We start from the raw sequence: 22,021 nt of genomic DNA, 5'->3' as shown, positions 1-22,021 counted from the left end.
TATGTAATTAATTAGGGATTTGTTTACTTTCATAAATGATGCTATGAAATAATTTGCATTCAAAAAATAACTGGCAGTTTCATTTTTTTGATACACACAAAATAATGAATTCATGTATTTCTTAACACATTCAATCAATGAATGAATAACAGCTATTCTTTGAGTTAATGTTATGGATTTTCAGTTTTACCTATGAAGAAAATCCATCAGTATATTTAGATCAATATTTTCCCAACTCCTCTCGGATTGGTATTAGTTACTATGATAGTAATTATACAGTAGGTATTCACAATGTATCTCCGTTTCCACAAAGTAAATAACTTATTCTCTAGATGGGCTATTCTTTTCACAAAAATAGGCTCCTAACAGAAACACTTCACAGCCATATCAAAATATAAGGCCATGGCCTTCTCTCATTGTAGCTAGTCTCTTGAAATTCAGTAGTGCTTTCGCATTACATCTTTCTAAGTTGTATATAACTATTTCCTTTTTTCTAGTTTTAAATAAGCAAAGAGATATATTTTATACAAGATATCTTCATTGAAATAATACATAAAATATGATGAATTAAGAAATTAAATTTCAATGTTAGAAATATTGTTATGACTACTATTTGGATTTTCATACATCAGAAGGAAGATCAGCTTTCTATGCCAGCAATTAAACTTCATAGAACTATTGACTAAAAATGTGGTCCTCTCCTCTGTTCTCAAAGGCAGCAGTATTTCATTCACATATTTATGCATAAGAATTGCAGATGAAGTCTTTCCATTACCTGTTAAAATTTCACAGTTGAGGAAACCAAATGTTTCTGTCACAGTAATAATACTCTTAAATTCTCATACAAATCATGTTGATGCATCAGCCAAAATCATGCATGAATTTTTATACTTTGGTCTAAATTGTCATCCAGATACCATTGTCTTCAGTTGTACATTCCTTTACCAGTAAAGGATCTGCTAATCATCTACAACATCCCACAACATGAGAGAAGCATCAGTACCACCAACTGTTACCACATTCTTATCATTGAAGAGGAATCTTGCAACAGCAATTTGTAGACTGTAAACCTTTTCTTCATTGTACTCTGCTTTTGGACTGAGGCATGGGTACCTGTAGAAATGTGAAGAAAATGCATAAGTTAACCTACTAACTTTGTAGGTACAAAGATCATAAACCCCACATAGAAGAGCAATAATGGAGAAGCATAAGGGTATTTATAAACATAAGCACATTAAGCAAACCTGGTTATTAATCAAATATTATTATTATTATTATTATTATTATTATTATTATTATTATTATTATTATTATTATTATTATTATTATTATTATTATTATTAACAGTGAAATTCATAGTTTTCATGCTTAGTCCCTGCAGGTAGAACAGCACTAGGAAGATTAGAAATAGGGAAGTGTTACAGTTGAGGGGGAAGGTAAGACCAAAGTTAGGACAGGGAAATGTGCAGCAGTGGATAGGAAGAGGGAGGTTGAAAAGGATCACAAGTTGGAGCAAAAGGAGGAAGAATTAAGTATTGCAGCAATCAGGGAAGGTAAGGGAGACCAGGAGGGGAGGGACTCAATCAGTCACTACTGATCTGCATTTAAGGCAATCGCCCAGGTGGCAGATTCCCTATCTGTTGTTTTCCTAGCCTTTTCAATCAATCAATACTGATCTGCATTTAGGGCAGTTGCCCAGGTGGCAGATTCCATATCTGTTGTTTTCCTGGCCTTTTCTTAAATGATTTCAAAGAAATTGGAAATTTATTGAACATCTCTCTTGGTAAGTTATTCCAATCCTTAACTCCCCTTCCTATACATGAATATTTGTCCCAATCTGTCCTCTTGAATACCAACTTTTTCTTCATATTGTGATCTTTCCTACTTTTAAAGGATGCCAGTTACTCTATAGAGAATATCATCATCCGCAAAATGCCTTACCTCTGATTCCACTTGTTTACGCACATCATTTATATATATAAGAAAACATAAAGATCCAATAATACTGCCTTGAGGATTTCCCCTCTTAATTATTACAGGGTCAGATAAAGCTTCGCCTACTCTATTTTCTGCAATCTATTTTCTAGAAATATAGCAAACCATTCAGTTACTCTTTTGTCTAGTCCACTTGCACTCATTTTTGCCAGCAGTCTCTCATGATCCACCCTATCAAATGCTTTAGACAGGTCAATCATGATACAGTCCATTTGACCTCCTGAATCCAAGATATTTGGTATATCTTGCTGGAATCCTACGAGGTACAAGTTGAGCTTCAGTGGAATAACCTTTCCTAAAACCGAACTGCCTTCTATCGAACCAGTTATTAATTTTGCAAACATGTCTAATATAATCAGAAAGAATGCCTTCCCAAAGCTTACATGCAATGCATGTCAAACTTACTGGCCTGAAATTTTCGGCTTTATGTCACTTTTCTAATTTTCAACTTTTGTATGTTATTGTAAATGTCATTGTTATCATATATAAATTTAATACTTCTTTAGCATTAGTCTCCTCCTCTATCTGACATTATCCTTGTGACCAACAACCTTTACATACTGCTGACTGAATACTTCTGCCCTTTGAAGATCCTCACATACACACTCCCCTTGTTCATTAATTATTCCTGGAATGTCCTTCTTGGAACCTGTTTCTGCCTTAAAATACCTATACATACCCTTCGATTTTTCACTAATAATTGTATGACTGCCAATTATGCTTGCCGTCATGTTATCCTTAGCTGCCTTCTTTGCTAGATTCAATTTCCTTGTAAGTTCCTTCAATTTCTCCCTACTTCCACAGCCATTTCTAACTCTATTTCTTTCCAATCTGCACCTCCTTCTTAGGCTCTTTATTTCTCTATTATAATAAGGTGGGTCTTTACCCTTCGTTACCATCTTTAAGGGTACAAACCTGTTTTCACATATCTCAACAATTGCTTTAAACCCACCCCAGAATCTGTTTACATTTTTATTTACAGATTTCCACCAATCATAGTTACTTTTTAGAAACTGCCTCATGCCTGCTTTATCAACCATATAGTACTGCCTAATAGTCCTACTTTTTTAAGACCTTCCTTTCTATCACATTTATTTTTAACTATGACAACAACAGCTTCATGATCAATAATGCCATCTATTACTTCGGTTTCTTTATAGAGCTCATCTGGTTTAACCAGCACCACATACAGTATATTTTTCCTTCTGGTTGGTTCCATCACTTTCTGAATCAGCTGTCCTTCCCATATTAGCTTATTTGCCATTTGTTGGTCATGCTTCCTGTCGTTCGCATTTCCTTCCCAATTGACATTTGGTAAATTCAGATCTCCCACTACAATCACATTTCTCTCCATGTCGTTTCCCACATATATGATTATCTCATCAAATAATTCTGAATCCATGTCAGCGCTACCCTTTCCCAGTCTGTACACTCCAAAGATATCAATTTGCCTACTTTCAGATCTCTGTACCCTTATCACCGCTCCCTAGACAACCCTGTTTCCCAGAATGTACCTCCCTATTAACCTTCCAAACAAATTTCCTAACTTATATGTACCTCTGCAGTTTAAGTGAAGGCCACATGAGCTCAGATCCCTATCTCCAACCCACCCATTAGGACCTAGAAATTTCACTCCCAGTTTCCCACATACTCACTCCATAGTCTCATTTAAATCCCCAATCACCCTCCTGTCAGTATTCCTTATACACAGTATTCCACTGATAACAATCTCTGCTTCCTTAAACATCACCTGTGCTGCATTTACCAGATCCCACCAATCCCCAAATATGCTGGTACTTATATCGGCTTGCCTTACGTTGTTGTTACCAATGTGAAACACTACCACCTTCTCCTTCCCTTCCTCCCTCTCTTCTACTTTCCTCAACATCTGCCTCAACCTAATTCCTGGATAAAACTCTACCCTGTGTCCCTTTCCTCCACACACTTTCCCCCACATGTCTAACGGTGGAATCCCCCATGACCAGAGCCTCAACCCTACCCACCTCATTTATTCCCTCCCCTCCCCATCAGCCCTATCTTTCCTCATAGCTGCAGAAGCTACTTCCTCCTCCCTTTTCTCCTTCCCATGACCCTGTTCCACCTGTCTTTTCCTATCCTCTATTGTACATTTCCCTTTCCTACTTTTTCCACTCCTCCTACTTCCACACATCTCAGCAACAGTTCCCTGTTTCTCATCTTTTCTCTGTTGTTCTACCTGGAGTGATTCATACCAATTTTGCACAGAAACCTGTCCTGAATTCTTATCCTGAAAAGAGCCCTTAGCCTGAAATCTCCTTCTCCTTAGAACATTAGACCACCTGTCTTCTACAACTCTCCCTTTCCTCCCTCTCCCTCTTGTACACCTACTGTAACCTGTACATTGTTTGAGGGAGGCCTATCTTCCTTCCTGTCTTCTGTGAGAATCCTAATTATCTCCCTCAAACTCTCCAACTCCTCCCTCATACCCCTCAATGCCTCGCCACACCCACAGTTCCTACACTTGCACTCCTTAGCCATTCTTTACAAAAAAAATGAAAAGAAAAGGAATAATTAGATAACTTGTGTGCAGAAGAAAATGAACAGAGGGGTATATTGTGTGGGATTGTACTCAAATATCACACGGCAATAAGGTAATTAATATACGACTACACTACAATACTACTTAGTCGAACTCTACTTTTATCCTACAACACCCTAACAGGATAAAAACTGCTGTTAATTACTGAATACCAAAAGGAATACACAATAATTACACAATTCTAAACTGCAATTAAGCCTATCCAAATTACAACAACAGAATTTTAGTAAGAGAGTTTTTACGGATATCTCTACTATACCGGTACTACACAAATATTTTACAATAATAAAATAAGCATGCTAAATTCTAATAAGATATTACTCATATACTACTGTACAGTAAACTACAATAATTTTAAACTATGTTTAGACATATCCTAATTACAATACCGGTACCGTATGTCACTACTAAGCACAAACAGAAATGAAAATTGCAAGTTTGAAATTTGCAAGAACTACTGTATTCAAATGATTGCAAAGAAAGTGGAAATTTATTGAACATCTCCCTTCCTAAGTTATTCCAATCCCCAGATCCCTTTCCTATAAACAAATATTTGCCCCAATTCATCCTCTTGAATTAAAGTTTGATCTATATATTGTGATCTATCCTACTTTTAAAGACACCACTCAAATTTATATGCCTACTGATGTCATTCCATGCCATCTCTCCTCTATCAGCTAGGAACATACCACTTATGATGATATAGATGTTGATTCCCGTAGGGAACCTGAAATATTTTTCCCAAGTGTGTAAATTTATAATACCAATATAAATGGTCCATTATTGGACATTATAAATTTTCCAGCTAACTCATTCCTGGTAGCCAGCGTTTTGCCCCAGTGTGCTAAATTGGGCTCATCAGTTGGTAAATAGCACACCAACCAAGACGCACGGCTAGGCCATACGACAGTATGTCATTCAAGCCATGCGTTTTGGTGGGTGTGTTATTTAATAACTGATGAGCCCAACTTTGCACACTAGGGCAAAACGCTGGAAACCAGTAATGAGTTAGCTGGAAAATTTATAATGTCAAATAACGGACCATTTATATTGGTATTACCTACCACTTAGTCGAGCAGCTCGCCTCCATTCTCCCAAGTTTTCCCAGGACAAACTTCGCAACATTTTTGTAATGTTACTTTTTTTTGTCGGAAATCACTCAGAAAAAATCGAGCTGCTTTTCTTTGAATTTTTTCCAGTTCTTGAATTAAGTAATCCTCTTGAGGGTCCCATTCACTGGTAAAATACCAGAGACTTGTATGCCCTCTCCTTTACATCCTCACTACAACCCGTAAATACACTCATAACCATGTGCAGAGATCTGTACCCTTTATTTACAATCATATTTATGTGATTACCCCAATGACGATCTTTACTTATATTAACACCTATGTACTTACAATGATCCCCAAAAGGAACTTGCACCCCATTAATGGAGTAATTAAAACTGAGAGGACTTTTCCTATTTGTAAAACTCACAACTTGAGTTTTAACCCCATTTATCATCATACTATTGCCTACTGTCCATCTCAAAACATTATCAAGGTCATTTTGCAGTTGCTCACAATCTCGTAACTCATTTATTACTTTATACAGAATAACATCATCTGCAAAATGCCGTATCTCTGATTCCACTTCTTTACTCATATAATTTATATATATAAGAAAACCTAAAGGTCCAATAATACTGCCTTGAGGAATTACCCTCTTAATTATTATGGGGTCTGATAAAGATTCACCTACTCTAATTCTCTGAGTTCTATTTTCTGGAAATATAGCCACATATCCAGTCACTCTTTTGTCTAGCCCAATAGCATTCATTTATGTCAGTAGTCTCCCATGATCTACCCTATCAAATGCCTTAGGTAGGTCAACTACGATACAGTCCATTTGACCTCCTGAATCCAGGATATCTGCTATATCTTGCTGGAATCCTACAAGTTGAGATTCAGTGGAATTCCTAAACCTGAACTGCCTTCTGTAGAACCAGTTATTAATTTCACAAACATGTCTAATATGATCAGAAAGAATGCTTTCCCAAAGCTTACATGCATGCATGTCAAACTGATTGGCCTGTCATTTTCAGCTTTAAGTCTATTACCCTTTCTTTTATACACAGGGGTTATTATAGCAACTCTCCATTTATTTCGTATAGCTTCTTCATGCAAACAATAATCAAACAAGTACTTCAGATATGGTACTATATCCCAACTCATTGTCTTTAGTATATTCCCAAAACCTTATCAATTCCAGCGGTTTTTCTAATATTCAGCTTTTATATATTACTGTAAATGTCATTGTTATCATAGGTAAATTTTAATACTTCTTTAGTACACTAGTGTCAAAAAGTTAAGCATAATCACTAAACAAGGCCGTACAGCCTGATAGGAATGTCAGATGGATTGCTGAATGAACGGAAGCTGACTCACACAACATATGTCACACAATTTGTCCAAAAAAACAGTGTCAGAAAGGTTCTGATTGCCAAGGTATCCCTTTGACAACAACTAACAAAACTTGGCAATGCCTTCCACAACAAAACATGCTGTTAACAGGGTGTATGGTTTCCCCTATTGGCCACAGATGCTTCACAGTGATGTGGCATGCTCTCTATCAGATGGTCCAAGAGCTCTTGTGGCAGTCAATCCCATTCCTCCAAAAGGGCAATGTGAAGGTCTTGGTGGAGGGCCTTTGGTGGAGGCTTATGGGATGCAATTCACCTCCCCAATGCATCCCAGGCATGTTCTATAGGATTCAGCTCCGCAGACCTCGCTGGCCAGTCCATGCGATGAATGTCTTCCCCAGGTAGAAATTCATCCACCAGAGCAGTGTGGTGTGGTCTGGCATTATCATCCATTAAGAGGAAGTCTGGACCAAGCGCACCTCTGAAGAGTCGAACATGTGGTCTCAGTACCTCATCCCTGTATCTCTGAGCATTAACAGTGTTCCTTGGACCACTCATGAAAATGTGCAGGTCCGTACGGCTATTCAATATGATGCTATCCCATTCCATGACGCCACCCCCACCATACTGGTCCCATTCCACGATGATCCTGTGGTTGTATCGGCTACCCAGTTCTGAAAACCGAAGCGGGATTCATCTGTGAAGAGCACATGCCTCCATTCATTCATAGTCCAATTTCGATATTGACGGCTCTACAGTAAACGGGCCCATCTCTGTGCTGGAGTGAGCTGGACGCACACCACTGGATGTTGGGCAAACAGCCCTGCTGTTCTGAGCCTCTGGTAGACAGTTTGCCGGGAAACGGGAACCCCTGAGGCAGTTGCAAGCTCCGCCGACAATTGTCTTGCAGGTGCATTCTGATTTTGTTGGGCGGTTAAGGCCAGATATCAGTCCTGCTGTGGGGTGGTTACCCTTGGTCAACCTGGTACTGGCCTACGAATAACATCTCCTGTGTCTCAAAATTGTCTTCAAAGCCTGGAAATGACACTTTGTCTCACATTCAAAGATATGGCAACTTCGGTCTGAGTCTGACCTGCTTCAAGGCGGCCGAGTATTCTACCCTGCAAATCGGGGTCCAAATGGCATCGTTGTGCCATTATGTTTTCACGGTCACCACGAGGCTACACTCCACACACACTATAACAGGGCAAACACAACTGAGGAATATGGGGCGCAGGCACTGGCTGTGTTTACCTTGCGGTTACGCTGCTGGTCAAAGCACGGAACACTTTTTTCCTATACAGAGCGAACACGTAAGTTTGGTAGGTGCATATGTCGTTCGATTTGCGGTCTATTTCCTGTTGCCCTGCTTACTCGTAACTTTTGCTTAACTTATGGACACTAGTGTATTAGTCATCTCCTTTACCTGGACATTATCCTTGCAACCAACAATCTTTACATACTGCTGATTGAATACTTCTGCCTTTTGAAGATCCTTGTATACACACTCCCCTTGTTCATTAATGATTCCTGGAATGTCCTCTTTGGAACCTGTTTCTGCCTTAAAGTACCTATACATACCCATCAATTTTCCACTAAAATTTGTATGACCACCAATTATGCTTGCCATCATTTTATTCTTAGCTGACTTCTTTGCTAGATTCAATTTCCTAGTAAGTTCCTTCAATTTTTCCTTACTTCCACAGCCATTTCTAACTTATTTCTTTCCAACTGGCACCTCCTTCTTAGTCTCTTTATTTCTCTGTTATAATGTAGTGGATCTATACCATTCCATTCTTTTTTTTAAAGGTACAAACCTGTTTTCACATTCCTCAATAATTGCTTTCAACCTATCCCAGAGTCTTTTTACATTTTTTTTTACTGTTTTCAACCTCTAATGAGTTGGGAAAGGTTGAGTCCCTGGTCATGTGGGACTCAATTGTTAGATGCGTGGGGAGAGTGTGTGGAGGAAAGGGAACCAGGATAGTGTGTTATCAAGGAATTAGGTTAAGGCAGATACTGAGGAAAGTAGAAGGGATGGACGATGGTATAGATAAGGTGGAAGTTTTCTGCATTGGTACCAACAATGTAAGGTGAATTTGTTCTGCCTTAGTTGGTGATGCTGGTTATAACATCACAGAAGCAATTTAAGGGAGCAGAGATTATTGTCAGTGAAATACACTTTAGGAGGGATACTGACTGGAGGGTGATTGGGAATTTAAATGAAACTTTTGAGTAGGTATGCGGGAAAATGGGTGTGAGATTTGTAGATCCTAATGTGTGGGTACGAGCTAGGGATCTGTACTCAGATGGCCTTCATTTGCACTGCAGTGGTATGTATAAGTTAGGAGGTATGTTTAGAAAGGTTATAAGGGAGGTACATTCAGGGAAACAGGGTGGACTAGGGGATGATAATGAAAGTACAGGGGGCTTGAAGTCAAATAAGGATGATAAAGTTCTTAGTGTTAAGCTGTAGGAGTATTGTACAGGAAGGAATTGAATTAACTTAATCAATATACTCTATATTTACCAGATATGGTGATTGGAGTTGAATTGTGGCTAAGAAGTGATAGTGTGGAAATTTTCTCTCAGAAATGGAGTGTTCATCATAGAGATAGGATGGATTTGATAGGAGGGGAATATTCACACTGGTTAAAGAAGAATTCATAAGCTATGAGAAACTTGAAATTCTATGTGTAAGTCTCATCTCCAAAGATAATAGGCAACCTGATTTTTTGGGGTGTACAGACCTGGAAAGGGTGACACTGATGCAGAATTATTTGATAATATAATCAGCTATGTGGGGAATGACAAAGAAAGGAACTTGATTGTTGTGAATGAGCCCACTTTATCAAATGGTAACTGGAAAGGTAATGTGCATGACATCATTTACCACTGATCTGCATTTAGGGCTGTCACCCAGATGGCAGATTTTCTATCAGTTGTTTACCTAGTCTTTCCTGAAATGACTTCAAAGAAGTTGGAAATTTATCGTACATTGCCCTTGGTAAACTATGCCAATCCCTAATTCCTCTTCCTATAAACGAACTTGAATTGCAACTTTGTCTTTAAATTCTGATCTTTCCTACTTTCAAAGACACCACTCAAACATATTCGTCTACTAATGTCATTCCATGCCATCTCCCCACTGATAGTCCAAAACATACTGCTTAGTCAAGCAGCTATTCTCTTTACTCCCAAGAGTTCCCAGACCAAAGATTGTAACATTTTTGTATCAATACTCTTTTGTCAGAAATCACCCAGAACATATCACACTGCTTTCCTTTGGATCTTTTCCAGTTCTTGAATGAATTTGAGCCTGGTGAGGTTCCTATACACTGTAACCATACTTTAATTGGGTTCTTACAAGTCTTCTACTTTACATCCTTACTACAACCCATAAATATCCTCATAACCGCATGAAGAGATCTATAACCCATACTTACAACCTTGTTACTGTGATTATCCCACTGAAGATCTTCCATTGTATTAACACCTAGGTACTTACAGCAGTCTTCATAAAGTGCATTCACTCCATTAACAAAGTAATTAATTAATTGTAAAAGAAACATGGCCAACAAATGGTAAATAAATTGATCTGAGAAGGACAGCTGGATCAGAAATTGATGGAACTAACTAGAGGGAAGAATATTTTAGACATACCGTAGTGCAGATAAAACCAGACAAGCTTTATAGAGAAACTGAAGTGATGGATGGTATAAGTGTTCAAAAAGCTATTTTTGTCACTGTTAAAAATAAATGAGCTAGAAAGGGATCTAAATGTAGTACTATTAGGCAGTACTATATTATGGTGGATAAGGCAGGGATGGAGGAGTTTTTGACACTAGAAGGATTGACTGGTCATTCTGGCCCATATTTGTTCTTTTTTTCTTGCTAATGGCCTTAATTCTGGTATGATTTTGAAAATGTATTTTACCGAGCGAGTTGGCTGTGCAGTAAGAGGTGCACAGCTGTGAGCTTATGTTTGGGACATACTGGGTTTGAACTCCTCTGTTGGCAGCTCTAAGGATAATTTTTGTGGTTTCCCCATTTTCATACAAGGCAAATGCCAGGCCTGTGCCTTAATTAAGGCCACATACGCTTCCTTCTCACTCCTAGCCTCCTATCCCATTGTCACCATAAGACCCATCTGTGTTGGTGCAACGTAAAGCCAGTTGTTAAAAAAATGTTCATTAAAAACAGACTCCTATGAGAAAACTGTATTTTTCCACCTTTCAACACACTCTTAAGAAAGACTTAACACTACTAATAAATAATGAAAAGACATTTTCTATAACACCAGAACATGTTTCAGTTTCTGTTGGACCATCAAATAAACAAATAAATAAAAAGTAAACAAATAAACAAATAAAGTAACAAAAAACATTCTAAAACATTACTAGAAAAATATGATACATAAATAAAGATTGTGTGTTGTGAGAAATAAGTGTTCATTAAAATATATTGCAATGATTTTAAAATGTCCACTTGTGAGTATTCATACTAAATACACACTGCATTATTAAAAATTATTGCTATTACAAATTGTAGTTCATTAATTTTAAAATCCACTTGTTGTGAGTCTTAATATTAAATACACACTGTGTTGTTACTTATGTAAAAGAGAAGTCAACTTGTTACATTCTTATTATCATGTTAAAAGGAATTGTTATTGTTCTGTTGGTTGGATCGATACGTGAGTTAATTATGGTAACTGCTATTGTTTCATCTGTGATAGACTCTTATTTATCACAGGATGGAACTTCTATGGTAGAGGGTCTAACACGGAAAAAACACTCATTCAAAGTGACTTGTTATTTTTATTGTCTGTAGGAGTTCCCAGTCCTTCAGTCCTTCTGAGCAGGCTCAATCCTGTGTCCACTATCACGTTTTGTTGACACTAGACTAGCATGAGAAGCAGTGTTATTCTGGGGGAATATGTTTTATGTTAGGATCTCACTTCAGTTTATGTTTGTGTTTTATGTACATTTGTCAGTCCCGATATTTAGGGACAGTATTAAATTATGGGCAGGAAAGCCAAATTATTATGACAAGAATTTATTTGTAACCCCATTCCAAGTAACACATCTGATTTTGAAATGAACAGTAAATTCATCATTCAAGAGGTACGAGACCCTAATATTTTACTTGTGTTGTAAGAGTCAGTTATTCTGAGTGTTTATTGCATTTCTCTCTGCCGCAGATAATAAATTAAATTATACCCACTGCAATTTTAGTTCTCATTCAAGTAGCTATGCACCTTTTCCCTGCCCATTATCATTTACAGTTTAGATATTTTTCCTCACGGACAGTCCACCCCTGAGGACCTAGCCAGGCATATTTAGGGCATGGTAGCATAATGCATAGAATGGAACAATCTGAAGAATGCTCTAGTAAATAAGCAGTGCTGTGGAGCTGTGTGGTAAAACACACACTAGAGTTAATGTAAAGGGAACTTCATGGTGGAACAACTGAATAAAGTAGGCAATACAGAAGAAAAATGCAGCCAGGAGAGGTAGGGATATAGTAAAACTTAGAAGTGACTCAATAACTGAGGACACAATGAAGAAACTTGAACATGAGTACAGAGACAGACAGAAAATTAGAGGTCAAAAGAACTGTCAGTGAGGAAAAGCACAGGTGCTGGGGTGAATTTATGCAGAAACTGGAGGAAGACTCTAAAGGTAATGTGAGATTTTATATGGCATTGTGAAATATAGAAAACATGACAAGGAAGGTATTGGAGCTACAGTGACTGCTGGTGCACAGATAGCCAGGGAGGTGCAAGACATCAGGAATGTCATGAAAGTATATTTTCAAATGGATCTGCAAACTCAGAATCTGGTAAATGATTAGGAATAACTGGAGATGATATACTGATTACCTGGAATGAGGTAGCAACACCAGTACATCAGATGAAGAGTGGTGAATGAGCTGGGATGGATAAAGTGATATGATCAAAGCAGCAGGACCATCTGGCATCCAATGGATGTACCAAATTTTAAGTGTAGTGTCTCGTGAGAATCAGGTGCCTTAAAATTTGTCCAAGGGAGTAATTATTCTGATATTTAAGAATGTAATTCATCAAAATTGTGAGAAATACAGAGGTATTACTCACTTCTGTCCAATGGTTTAAAGATTGTGGAAATGAATATTGAAGCTAGACTCTGAACCATATTAGAACCTATGGGTTTAGACCTCACAGCAGCACTGTAGATCTTTACCTTGCAGATGCTCATGGAGAAATACTGGGAGAAAGGAAAATAACTTTTTGCAGTCTTTTTAGATTTTGAAAAGGCTTATGACAGTGTTCCAAGAGATGTCACCTGGAAAAGCCTAGAAAAACTAGCTCTACCAGAATACCTTATTGGCAAGATAAAATTGTAATACAATAAGTGATACAGTTGCATCAGGATTGGTGATGGCCATTTAGGATGGTTTGAGACAACTCGGAGAGCACAACAGGGCAATACTCTTTCACCTCTGCTGTTTGTGGCAACCATGGATGCCCTAATGAAGGATTTGAAAGGAGATAACTGGAAAGTTGCCTTGGTATTTGCTGATGTTATTGCTATTTGGGTGGAGACAGAAAGGGAGGTACAAGACCAGGTAGCTAAGTTCAATGATTTTAAGAAGAAAATGAGCAAAACAAAACCTGTTGCCATGAAAATGAGTAGAGATAATACTGGTTGCTAAATACAACTTGATGGACAATATGTTACTACAGTATAAGAATTCAAGTACCTTGGTAGAGCAGGGCAAGAATTACTTAACAGAGTAGCCAATGGGTCTAAATTCCATAACCTCATACATCACTTGATCTGGGACAAGAAGGTAACCCTGCACACCAAGATGTCCTTATATAAATCATATCTTATTCCCATACTCACCTATGACCTAGAAATCTGCATGTTACAGACTGGAGACCTTAGTAAACTGCAGGCCTGTGAAAATACATTTCTTAGGAAAAGGCTTATGACACGGCACAATTATGTCAGAAAAGTGTATGTCAGATCGTCTTTGGGAGTGGAGCAACCACTGGAAGAAAGAAAGAAAGAAAGAAAGAAAGAAAGAAAAAAGAAAGAAAGAAAGAAAGAAAGAAAGAAAGAAAGAAAGAAAGAAGAAAGACTAAGGTCTGCAAGACTTAAATGGTTCAGGCATGTAAAGAGAATGCCAGGTACTTGAACACCACATGAATACATGGAACAGTCAGCAGAAGGAGATCTGTTTGGACGACCAAAGAAATAATGGCAGGACCAAGTGAAGATAGACATAGAGAGTAGAGGAGGTGATTAGAGAGTGATGATGGAGAGAGAGACCTGCATGGAGAGACAACGCTGGTGAGAGCTCGTTCAGCTGATAATGATGACAATAAGGGTGCAATATGTTAAATTTTATTAATTGACTGACTGATGTTTTTCCAGGATATAAGTCTATGTTGACATTTATTATTGACATCAGCTGCATTGATATATTATTAGTTGAATCTCCTCATTAATTTCTCAATTTCAAAGTAACACATACCACTGGAAAACAACAACAACAACAACAAAATAATAATAATAATAATAATAATAATAATAATAATAATAATAATAATAATAATAATAATAATAATAATAATTCCAAAAACAAATCTCTCAGAGTGTTGAAAATATAAGCAATAATTATTGTAAGTATTCAACGAACAAGAATCTGTTTTAGAGATATTAAACAATAAATATATACCAGTAATTCTGCTTACAATAGCTGCTAAGTATTTTGTTTTTGCTAGTGGCTTAAAGTCACACAAACAATTGAACGTTCTCAATTATAAAGGTTGGATGTTTCCACCTAATCAATACTACATCTATATATGTAAAATAACTTGTCCTGACTGACTGACTGATTCATCATCGCCGAGCCAAAACTACTGGACATAAAGAAATGAAATTTTGGGGATATATTCATATTAAGATCTAGTTGCTCGCTAAGAGAGGATTTTTGGATATTCCGTCGCTAAGGGGGTGAAAAGGGGGGGGGGAATTTTAAATTGAGAGTATCTATATCTCAAAACTTTAAAAGTTTACAGATGTAAAAATTGGTATTTAGAATCTTCTTTAAAAATAAGGAAACACGTATTTTTTTGTTTTCAGAAAATCTCAATAGGAGGGGTAAAAAAGGGTGAAAAATGGGTTGAATACCTTTAATCAGGATACCGGTATTTATATCTCAGAAACTGAAGATATTACAGACCTGAAAATTGGTACTTTTGATCTCTTTTAAAAATAAAGAAACAAGTATTTTTCTGTTTTTGGAAAATCCAATTAATGGGAGGGTGAAAAGGGGGTGAATTTTTAAAATGAGTGGCATCAATATCTCAGAACTTTTAAAGTTTACAGATGTAAAAATTGGTATTTAGAATCTTCATTAAAAGTAAAGAAACACGTACTATTTGTTTTCGGAAATTCCCAATAGGAGGGGTGAAAAGGGGTGAAAAATGGGTTGAATGCTTTTAACAAGGATACTTATATCTCAGAAACTGAAGATATTACAGACCTGAAAGTTGGTTGTTGGGATCTCCTTTAAAAATAAAGGAACACATATTTTTTTGTTTTGGGAAAATCCAATTAATGAGGGGTGATAAGGGGGTAATTTTTTAAAATGAGTGTATCTATATCTCAAAACTTTTAAAGTTTATAGATGTAAAAATTGGTTTTTAGAATCTCCTTTAAAAATAAATTAACACGTATTTTTTTGTTTTCAGAAAATTCCAATAGGAAGGGTGCAAAAGGATGAAAAAAGGGTCGAATGTCTTTAATGAGGCTACATATATCTCAGAAACTGAAGATATTACAGAAATGAAAATTTGTATATGGAATCACATTTAAAAAGAAAGAAACACAATTTGTTTTTTGTTTTTGGAAAATCCATTTAATGGCGGTTAAACAGGAGTGACAAATTGGGGTGAATTTTTTGAAGGACTATGTTAACAGAATATCTTAGAAACGTAAAATGATACAGACGTAAAAGTGGGTGTTTGGAATCTCCTGTAAATGTAAAGAAACATAGGTGATTTGTTTTTGGAAATTCCACATAAGGGGAACTAAAAGGGGGTGAAATTTTAAAATGAGAATTTTTACGGTATATCTAAAAAAACTTAACATGTTACAGAAGTGAAAAATGGTATTTTTATCTCTATTAAAAATAAAGAAACGTGTATTTTTAGTTTTCGGAACCGTGGAGTGGGGGGGGGGGTAAAAGTAACTGAAAATGGTGTTGAATTCTTTTAATTAGGCTACTGATATCTCAAAAATGAAGATGTTACAGACGTGAAATTTGATATTTCATATCTGCTTTAAAAGTAAAGAAACACGTATTCTCGGAAAATCCAATGAGAGGTGTGTGTGTGTGTGTGTGTGTGTGTGTGTGTGTGTGTGTGTGTGAAAGAATTGAAAAATTGATTGACTTAATTGTATGAGAATACATACATCTAATAAAAACTAAAGTTGTTACAGACGTGAAAACTGGTATTTGGATCTCTTTTAAAAACAAAGAAAAACGCGTTTTGGGGGGGGGGGGAGTGTAAAGGAGTTGAATTACTTTCATGAGGACACATAAATCAAAAACTGAAGAAGTTAGAGTCATGATAATTGGTATTTAGAAGATCCTTTAATATTAAAGAAACAAGTATTTTTTGCCGGAAAATTCACTTGGCGGGGGGGGGGGGGAGGAGTGTGAAAGGAAGTGAAAAAAGTGAATTATTTTTATGGGGATACTTATATCTCAAAACTGAAGGTAATGGACGTGAACATTGGTGTTTTGAATCTCCTTTAAACATAAAGAAACACGCCTTCTTTTAATTTTTTCGGGGGGTGGGGGTAAATAAACTTAAAGGCGGTGGGGTGTAAAAAGAGGTTTAACCAATTGATTTTACTCTTCATAATGTACTTATAAGGAGCCTCCGTTGCTCAGACGGCAACGCGCCGGCCTGTCACAGCTGGGCTCCGTGGTTCAAATCCCGGTCACTCCATGTGACATTCGTTCTGGACAAAACGGAGGTGGGACAGGTTTTTCTCCGGATACTCCGTTTTTCCCTGTCATCATTCATTCCAGCCACACTGCCCAATATCATTTAATTTGTCATTCATTATCCATTGCCCCAGAGGAGTGCGACAGGCTTCGGCAGCCGGCACAATTCCTATTGTCGCCGCTAGATGGGGGCTTTATTCATTCCTTTCCTGACCCTGTCGAATGACTGGAAGCAGGCTGTAGATTTTCGATGTACTTATTCCGATCATAAAACGATCATTTTTAATCTTTCCTGGGTTCGTTTTCAACAGCCATCTTTTCCTTCGGAGAACGTTCTTAGATTACAGCAGATTATCCTGGCATATAAATAAAAATGTAAACACATTTGAAATAAACGATAGGAATGAGATTGACCGTCAAATTGTTCACCTCTATAATAAGGTCAATAATGCACGGAAGTATGTCATTCGTATCGCCAGAAATCCAGCACACTTGCCTACGCGCGACAATGGTGCTGGTCACATTGTCAACAATGACAGTGGCAGCAGATATAATTTACCGCCAAGTAGCGGTCCTGCATCTTGCTGTGGGGTCCAGAACATCTAATAATAATAATAATAATAATAATAATAATAATAATAATAATAATAATAATAATAATAATAATAATAATAATAATGTTCTGGACCGTCGTCAAAAGTGCGGACCGCGCAGGAAACGGGTCCTGGATGGGTAATGACTAGAAATGCAGTCCGGCCGCGGGTTCAGTACCGCCAAGGCACCCAAGACGACACCACACCAGATCTCCTGAAGGATTTGATCCATATTTAAAATGCTTATAGGAAAAGATGGCAAAGATTTAGGGACCCAACTGACCGGGTGGAATACCTGATCCTAGCCCGGGAAGTACGAAATCGATTGCTGGAAAGCAAGAGTGAAAAATGGGAGAAAACTTGCCGTAATCTAATAGAAAACGAGTCAGATCGCGAATTTTGGAGGATTCTCGCAGAAAACGAGTCAGATCGCGAATTTCGGCGGGGTATATATCTAAAACACTAAGCATTCAATTATACATTTCAGTATACCTAATACCGTAGCGAAGCACGGGTATCTTGCTAGTATAATGATAAATTATATATAGGCCTATGTGTTTTCAGATACGTTACAGGGCTAGTTTCGATCTGTATAGATCATCTCCAGCTCATACATCATCCTACTAGTACCAGAATTCACTATTTTTAAAATGTCACTCTTCTCATCTTAAAAATTCACAAACTAATTATATTGTTCTGAATTAATGTAATGGTAAAATGGTCATTAAAACTGTTTGCACCAGTCAAACACTTGCGAAGTACAATCATGTTGTCTTAACTCCAGTTGTGAAGCTATGTGTGATGGCCACTACTAATTGTTGTTGATTTTCAAGTACCGGTAGTTTTGACTAGGAGGGAAAATCTCTGATTTTGATGATCGGTTTTCTATGGCTTATAGAAATATTTAAAATATTCTATATACGCCACTGGTGTGAATATTGTTATAATATCATTGTTTAAAGTGTTGATATGTACTATTGACAATGTTACATACCGGAAGAGTCTGAGGTAGCCATCGCTGTCTCCAGTGACCAGCAAGTCATGAGCTGCCGATCTGTTGGCTGTGATGATAAGAGACGTCATTGGGTAGTACCGGTTATTCCAGACACCTGTTCAGAAGTAGAATAAGTTAGACAACAGCATGTGTTGGAAAATTGGTAAGGTAGCTACATTATTTATTATTTAAATATTTGGAAGAAGCAAGAAGATTGGAGTTTTACGTGGCTGTTAATCTTATGAGCGGTAGGCCTAAGTTACAAAAGCATTTAACTTGAAATCTGAGTTGCAGAAATTGACTTCCTGTTTCAAAAATGTCTCCTTGCTCCTGCATTGACAGGCAAATGTATCAAAGCCTCCTTCAGATGTATAAAGTATATCATTAGATTGTCATGGCATTTGCCAAATAGATAATAATAATAATAATAATAATAATAATAATAATAATAATAATAATAATAATAATAATAATAATAATAATAATAATAATAATAATAATAATAATAATTTATTAAACAAAGAGGTGAGTGCCTCAGATGGTAGAGCACTGATCTCATGAGCCCAAGTTGGTAGCATTTGAAGGTGCTCAAGTATGCCAGCTCATGTTGGTAGATGTAATGGCATGTACATGAACTCTTGTGGTGCAAAATTCCCTGCACCTCAGTGCCTCCAAAAACCATGGAAGTAGTCAACGCAAATTAAAATCAATAACATATGATGGGTGGGCATGTAAAGTGCATTATGTCACAATTTACTAGTTTTGAGAAAATCAATTTTTAAAGTTCAATTTGAAACCCAAAATTGAGTAGTGGAATATAAGTAATTTGAATTATATATTCAGGAACCTAATACTGTTAACAACAATAGGGTAATTCATCATAATAAATTCTATGTAAATTCACATAAGTTAATTAGGGAGCCAAACAACATGAGTTGTCAAATAAATTATGACTTAACGCACTTTGCACACCCACATTTAGTAATGTGATGTAATGCTGCACGGTAATATGGATATGAATTACCTCTTTTATTAATGAACAATACCACATACAGCATTAATACAGATATTATTTACATGACCTACTAGTAATTTGTTCATGAGTGACAGTTCACCTCACAAAATGTCACATTTCGTTGACAAAAACATTAAGTTCACACGATATTGTGTTGTTCATCGTTGCCATCATTGATGGTGTTGGGGTGCAATTCTCTTACAGTGCTTTCTGAGGGAATCTCCTTGTAGAAGTTATGGAATGGGAACTGGACCATTGAAAGCTGCAGGTGGATTTAGGGTGGCACACTTACCCCACTTCAAAAATGGACCTGTACAAATTCACTCATATCAAGTTTTGTTTTATAATGAGTGGTGCCCATGTTACTTTTGTCAAAATGCAACCTTTTTACTTCCCTCCAGTTAAGACGACCTCCGTTTTTGTTTACTTTCCTGTATTGTGGAAGGCCTTGCAAGAGCGCTGAGAAATCCAAAATTACTTCCTGGTTCATTTCCTTTACAATAAAAGGCTTATTCTTGGTGGACTAACTAATCAGTTGGGCCCGGTTGTTAGGGTGATCAGTGTTTGCAATGAACATCTTCTTTGCTCTTTCTATCATACTGTGATCACAATCACATTCCATATGGGTATGGCCAGAACTAGGAATTTATGATCAATGGTCTGCAGCATTTCAGAATATTGCAAAGCCATCATACACGTCACTGAGATGTAACTGTTTTTTTTTTACCCACTGACACTTTTCCACTTATGTTACGGACAGATCCAGTTTCTTCAAAATCATGGGAAGGTTCATGCACTGACACTTTAACTGTGTGGAATTTTTCAATGAATGCAATATCACTGACTTTTCTCTCAGTACTAGGTTCACTCTCTGAAGGATTTAAAAAAGAACTACTCACTCCTTTCTTATCCTCTTCATTTTTTGTGGGGTGTACCTTCAATAATATCAGAACAAGATGAATTGGATGAAAAATCAATAATACTGAATTCTGAGTCCTCCTGGGATTCGTCAAAGTTCAAAATGTACTGAAGTTCTTCAGGAATAGAAGGTGCAGATCTTGATTCTATTGATTAGAGAGAACTACATTATCATCAGTTTTACAGCATGCTATAAGAATCACTACATCTATTCCCCAATTATAATATTTGATAGTTTTAAGTGTTAAAATAATTAAGTTAGCACATTTCAATTTGGTGCTTCTTGTCTTTAGTTCCAAGACAGATTTGATTCATCAGAACTGATCATTAATCAGTAATCTAACTCATGAGCACATTCTCTAATAACAACACAACTTATAATAATTCTGGCTTTAGTAGTAAGAATGACAATTGAAGCACTTTTACTTACCGGATTCTCCTCCATTGCTTTCAGTAGATTGATTCTTGCCTTGCTTTAATGCTAATAAACATTTTCCATTCTGGAAGACATAATGTTCTTTAATTAAGCTTACATAACATACACTGTAAAAACTGAGCTTCTGTGGGCAAAGAAATAGGTACCACAACAAGGCCTGTGACTAGCCAACAAGTAGAACAGCTGGGAAATGATGATTGACAATGGACTACGTGACCATCCAGTTGGCAGAAATTTAGTTCAATACTCACTCAGTGGTAATAATGAGTGGTGCTTAGTGTAAAAAGTAATTCTATATTGTTGGGCAACTTCATGAACAGCGCAAATAAAATGCGCTTATTCAGTACCAAACTGACATAATGCACTATGCACGCACAGAATAAAGTGTTGAATAGTGCTTAGTGTCGTAAGTCATGAAGGGCAGGACAACGCCCTTGGGAAATGTTAAATTAACTGTTGAGGAGGCAATCACCAGATGAATGGGTAACTCATATCTACTCACCAAGGGGTGAACACTTCAGATTCAGTATGTGTTAACTTGTTAAATATTTACTCTTTAGTACTACTGTTAACCAAAAAGGTAGCTTACCGGCGACTAAGAATCCCACAGTGGAGTTATGGGTATACCACTTGACATCCTTCATTGCCACTGCACTCTTTTCTGCTGCTAAGCTCTTGACGTCCCCTAGGAAAAGAAAATGGAAAATCAGAATAGGTAACTTACTTACTTTATTTTGCATTTGTTAACTGAATAGATGATGATAAAGAAGGCTTGGATTTTCATACGACTTGATATCATCAGTGATGGGAAAGACAAGAAAAATAATTGGGCTAATTTACAGTTAAAGCAAACTCCCGATTATCTGGGTGTGGATTATCTGGTTCGCAGGTTATCCGTGCACCCCAAAGATATATTGTATTATAATTTTTATTTTATTTCCTTCATTTTGTCATGACATTTTGAATATGTGTGAACTGAGAGCTTGAAATTCGACCATGCTCTCGACTGCAGGCGTGCTTTGTTCGAGAACTAAACAATGTACTGTATAGCAGTTGTCTGTTGTTGTACTGTTATAG

The 22,021-nt window shown here is 37.0% G+C and overlaps 1 protein-coding gene across 1 annotated transcript in view; it reads right to left on the bottom strand.

Annotated features, from left to right (window-relative positions):
• Positions 1 to 646: 646 nt before the first annotated feature.
• Positions 647 to 22,021, bottom strand: part of DCX-EMAP (Doublecortin-domain-containing echinoderm-microtubule-associated protein) — a 403,415-nt gene continuing 382,040 nt past the window's right edge. Inside the window, exons 17-19 of the mRNA XM_067140171.2 lie at positions 21,534 to 21,629; positions 18,576 to 18,690; positions 647 to 1,113 (exon numbers count right to left, since the gene is read on the bottom strand). Of these exons, the coding sequence (XP_066996272.2) occupies positions 960 to 1,113; positions 18,576 to 18,690; positions 21,534 to 21,629 (365 nt within the window). The 3' untranslated portion in view covers positions 647 to 959. The remainder of the gene's footprint in view (positions 1,114 to 18,575; positions 18,691 to 21,533; positions 21,630 to 22,021) is intronic.

Source organism: Anabrus simplex, chromosome 2, assembly GCF_040414725.1.
Source record: "Anabrus simplex isolate iqAnaSimp1 chromosome 2, ASM4041472v1, whole genome shotgun sequence".
NCBI lineage: Eukaryota > Metazoa > Arthropoda > Insecta > Orthoptera > Tettigoniidae > Anabrus > Anabrus simplex.
The sequence above is the reverse complement of the archived record's forward strand: the minus strand, read 5'-3'. Positions and strand labels throughout refer to the sequence as shown.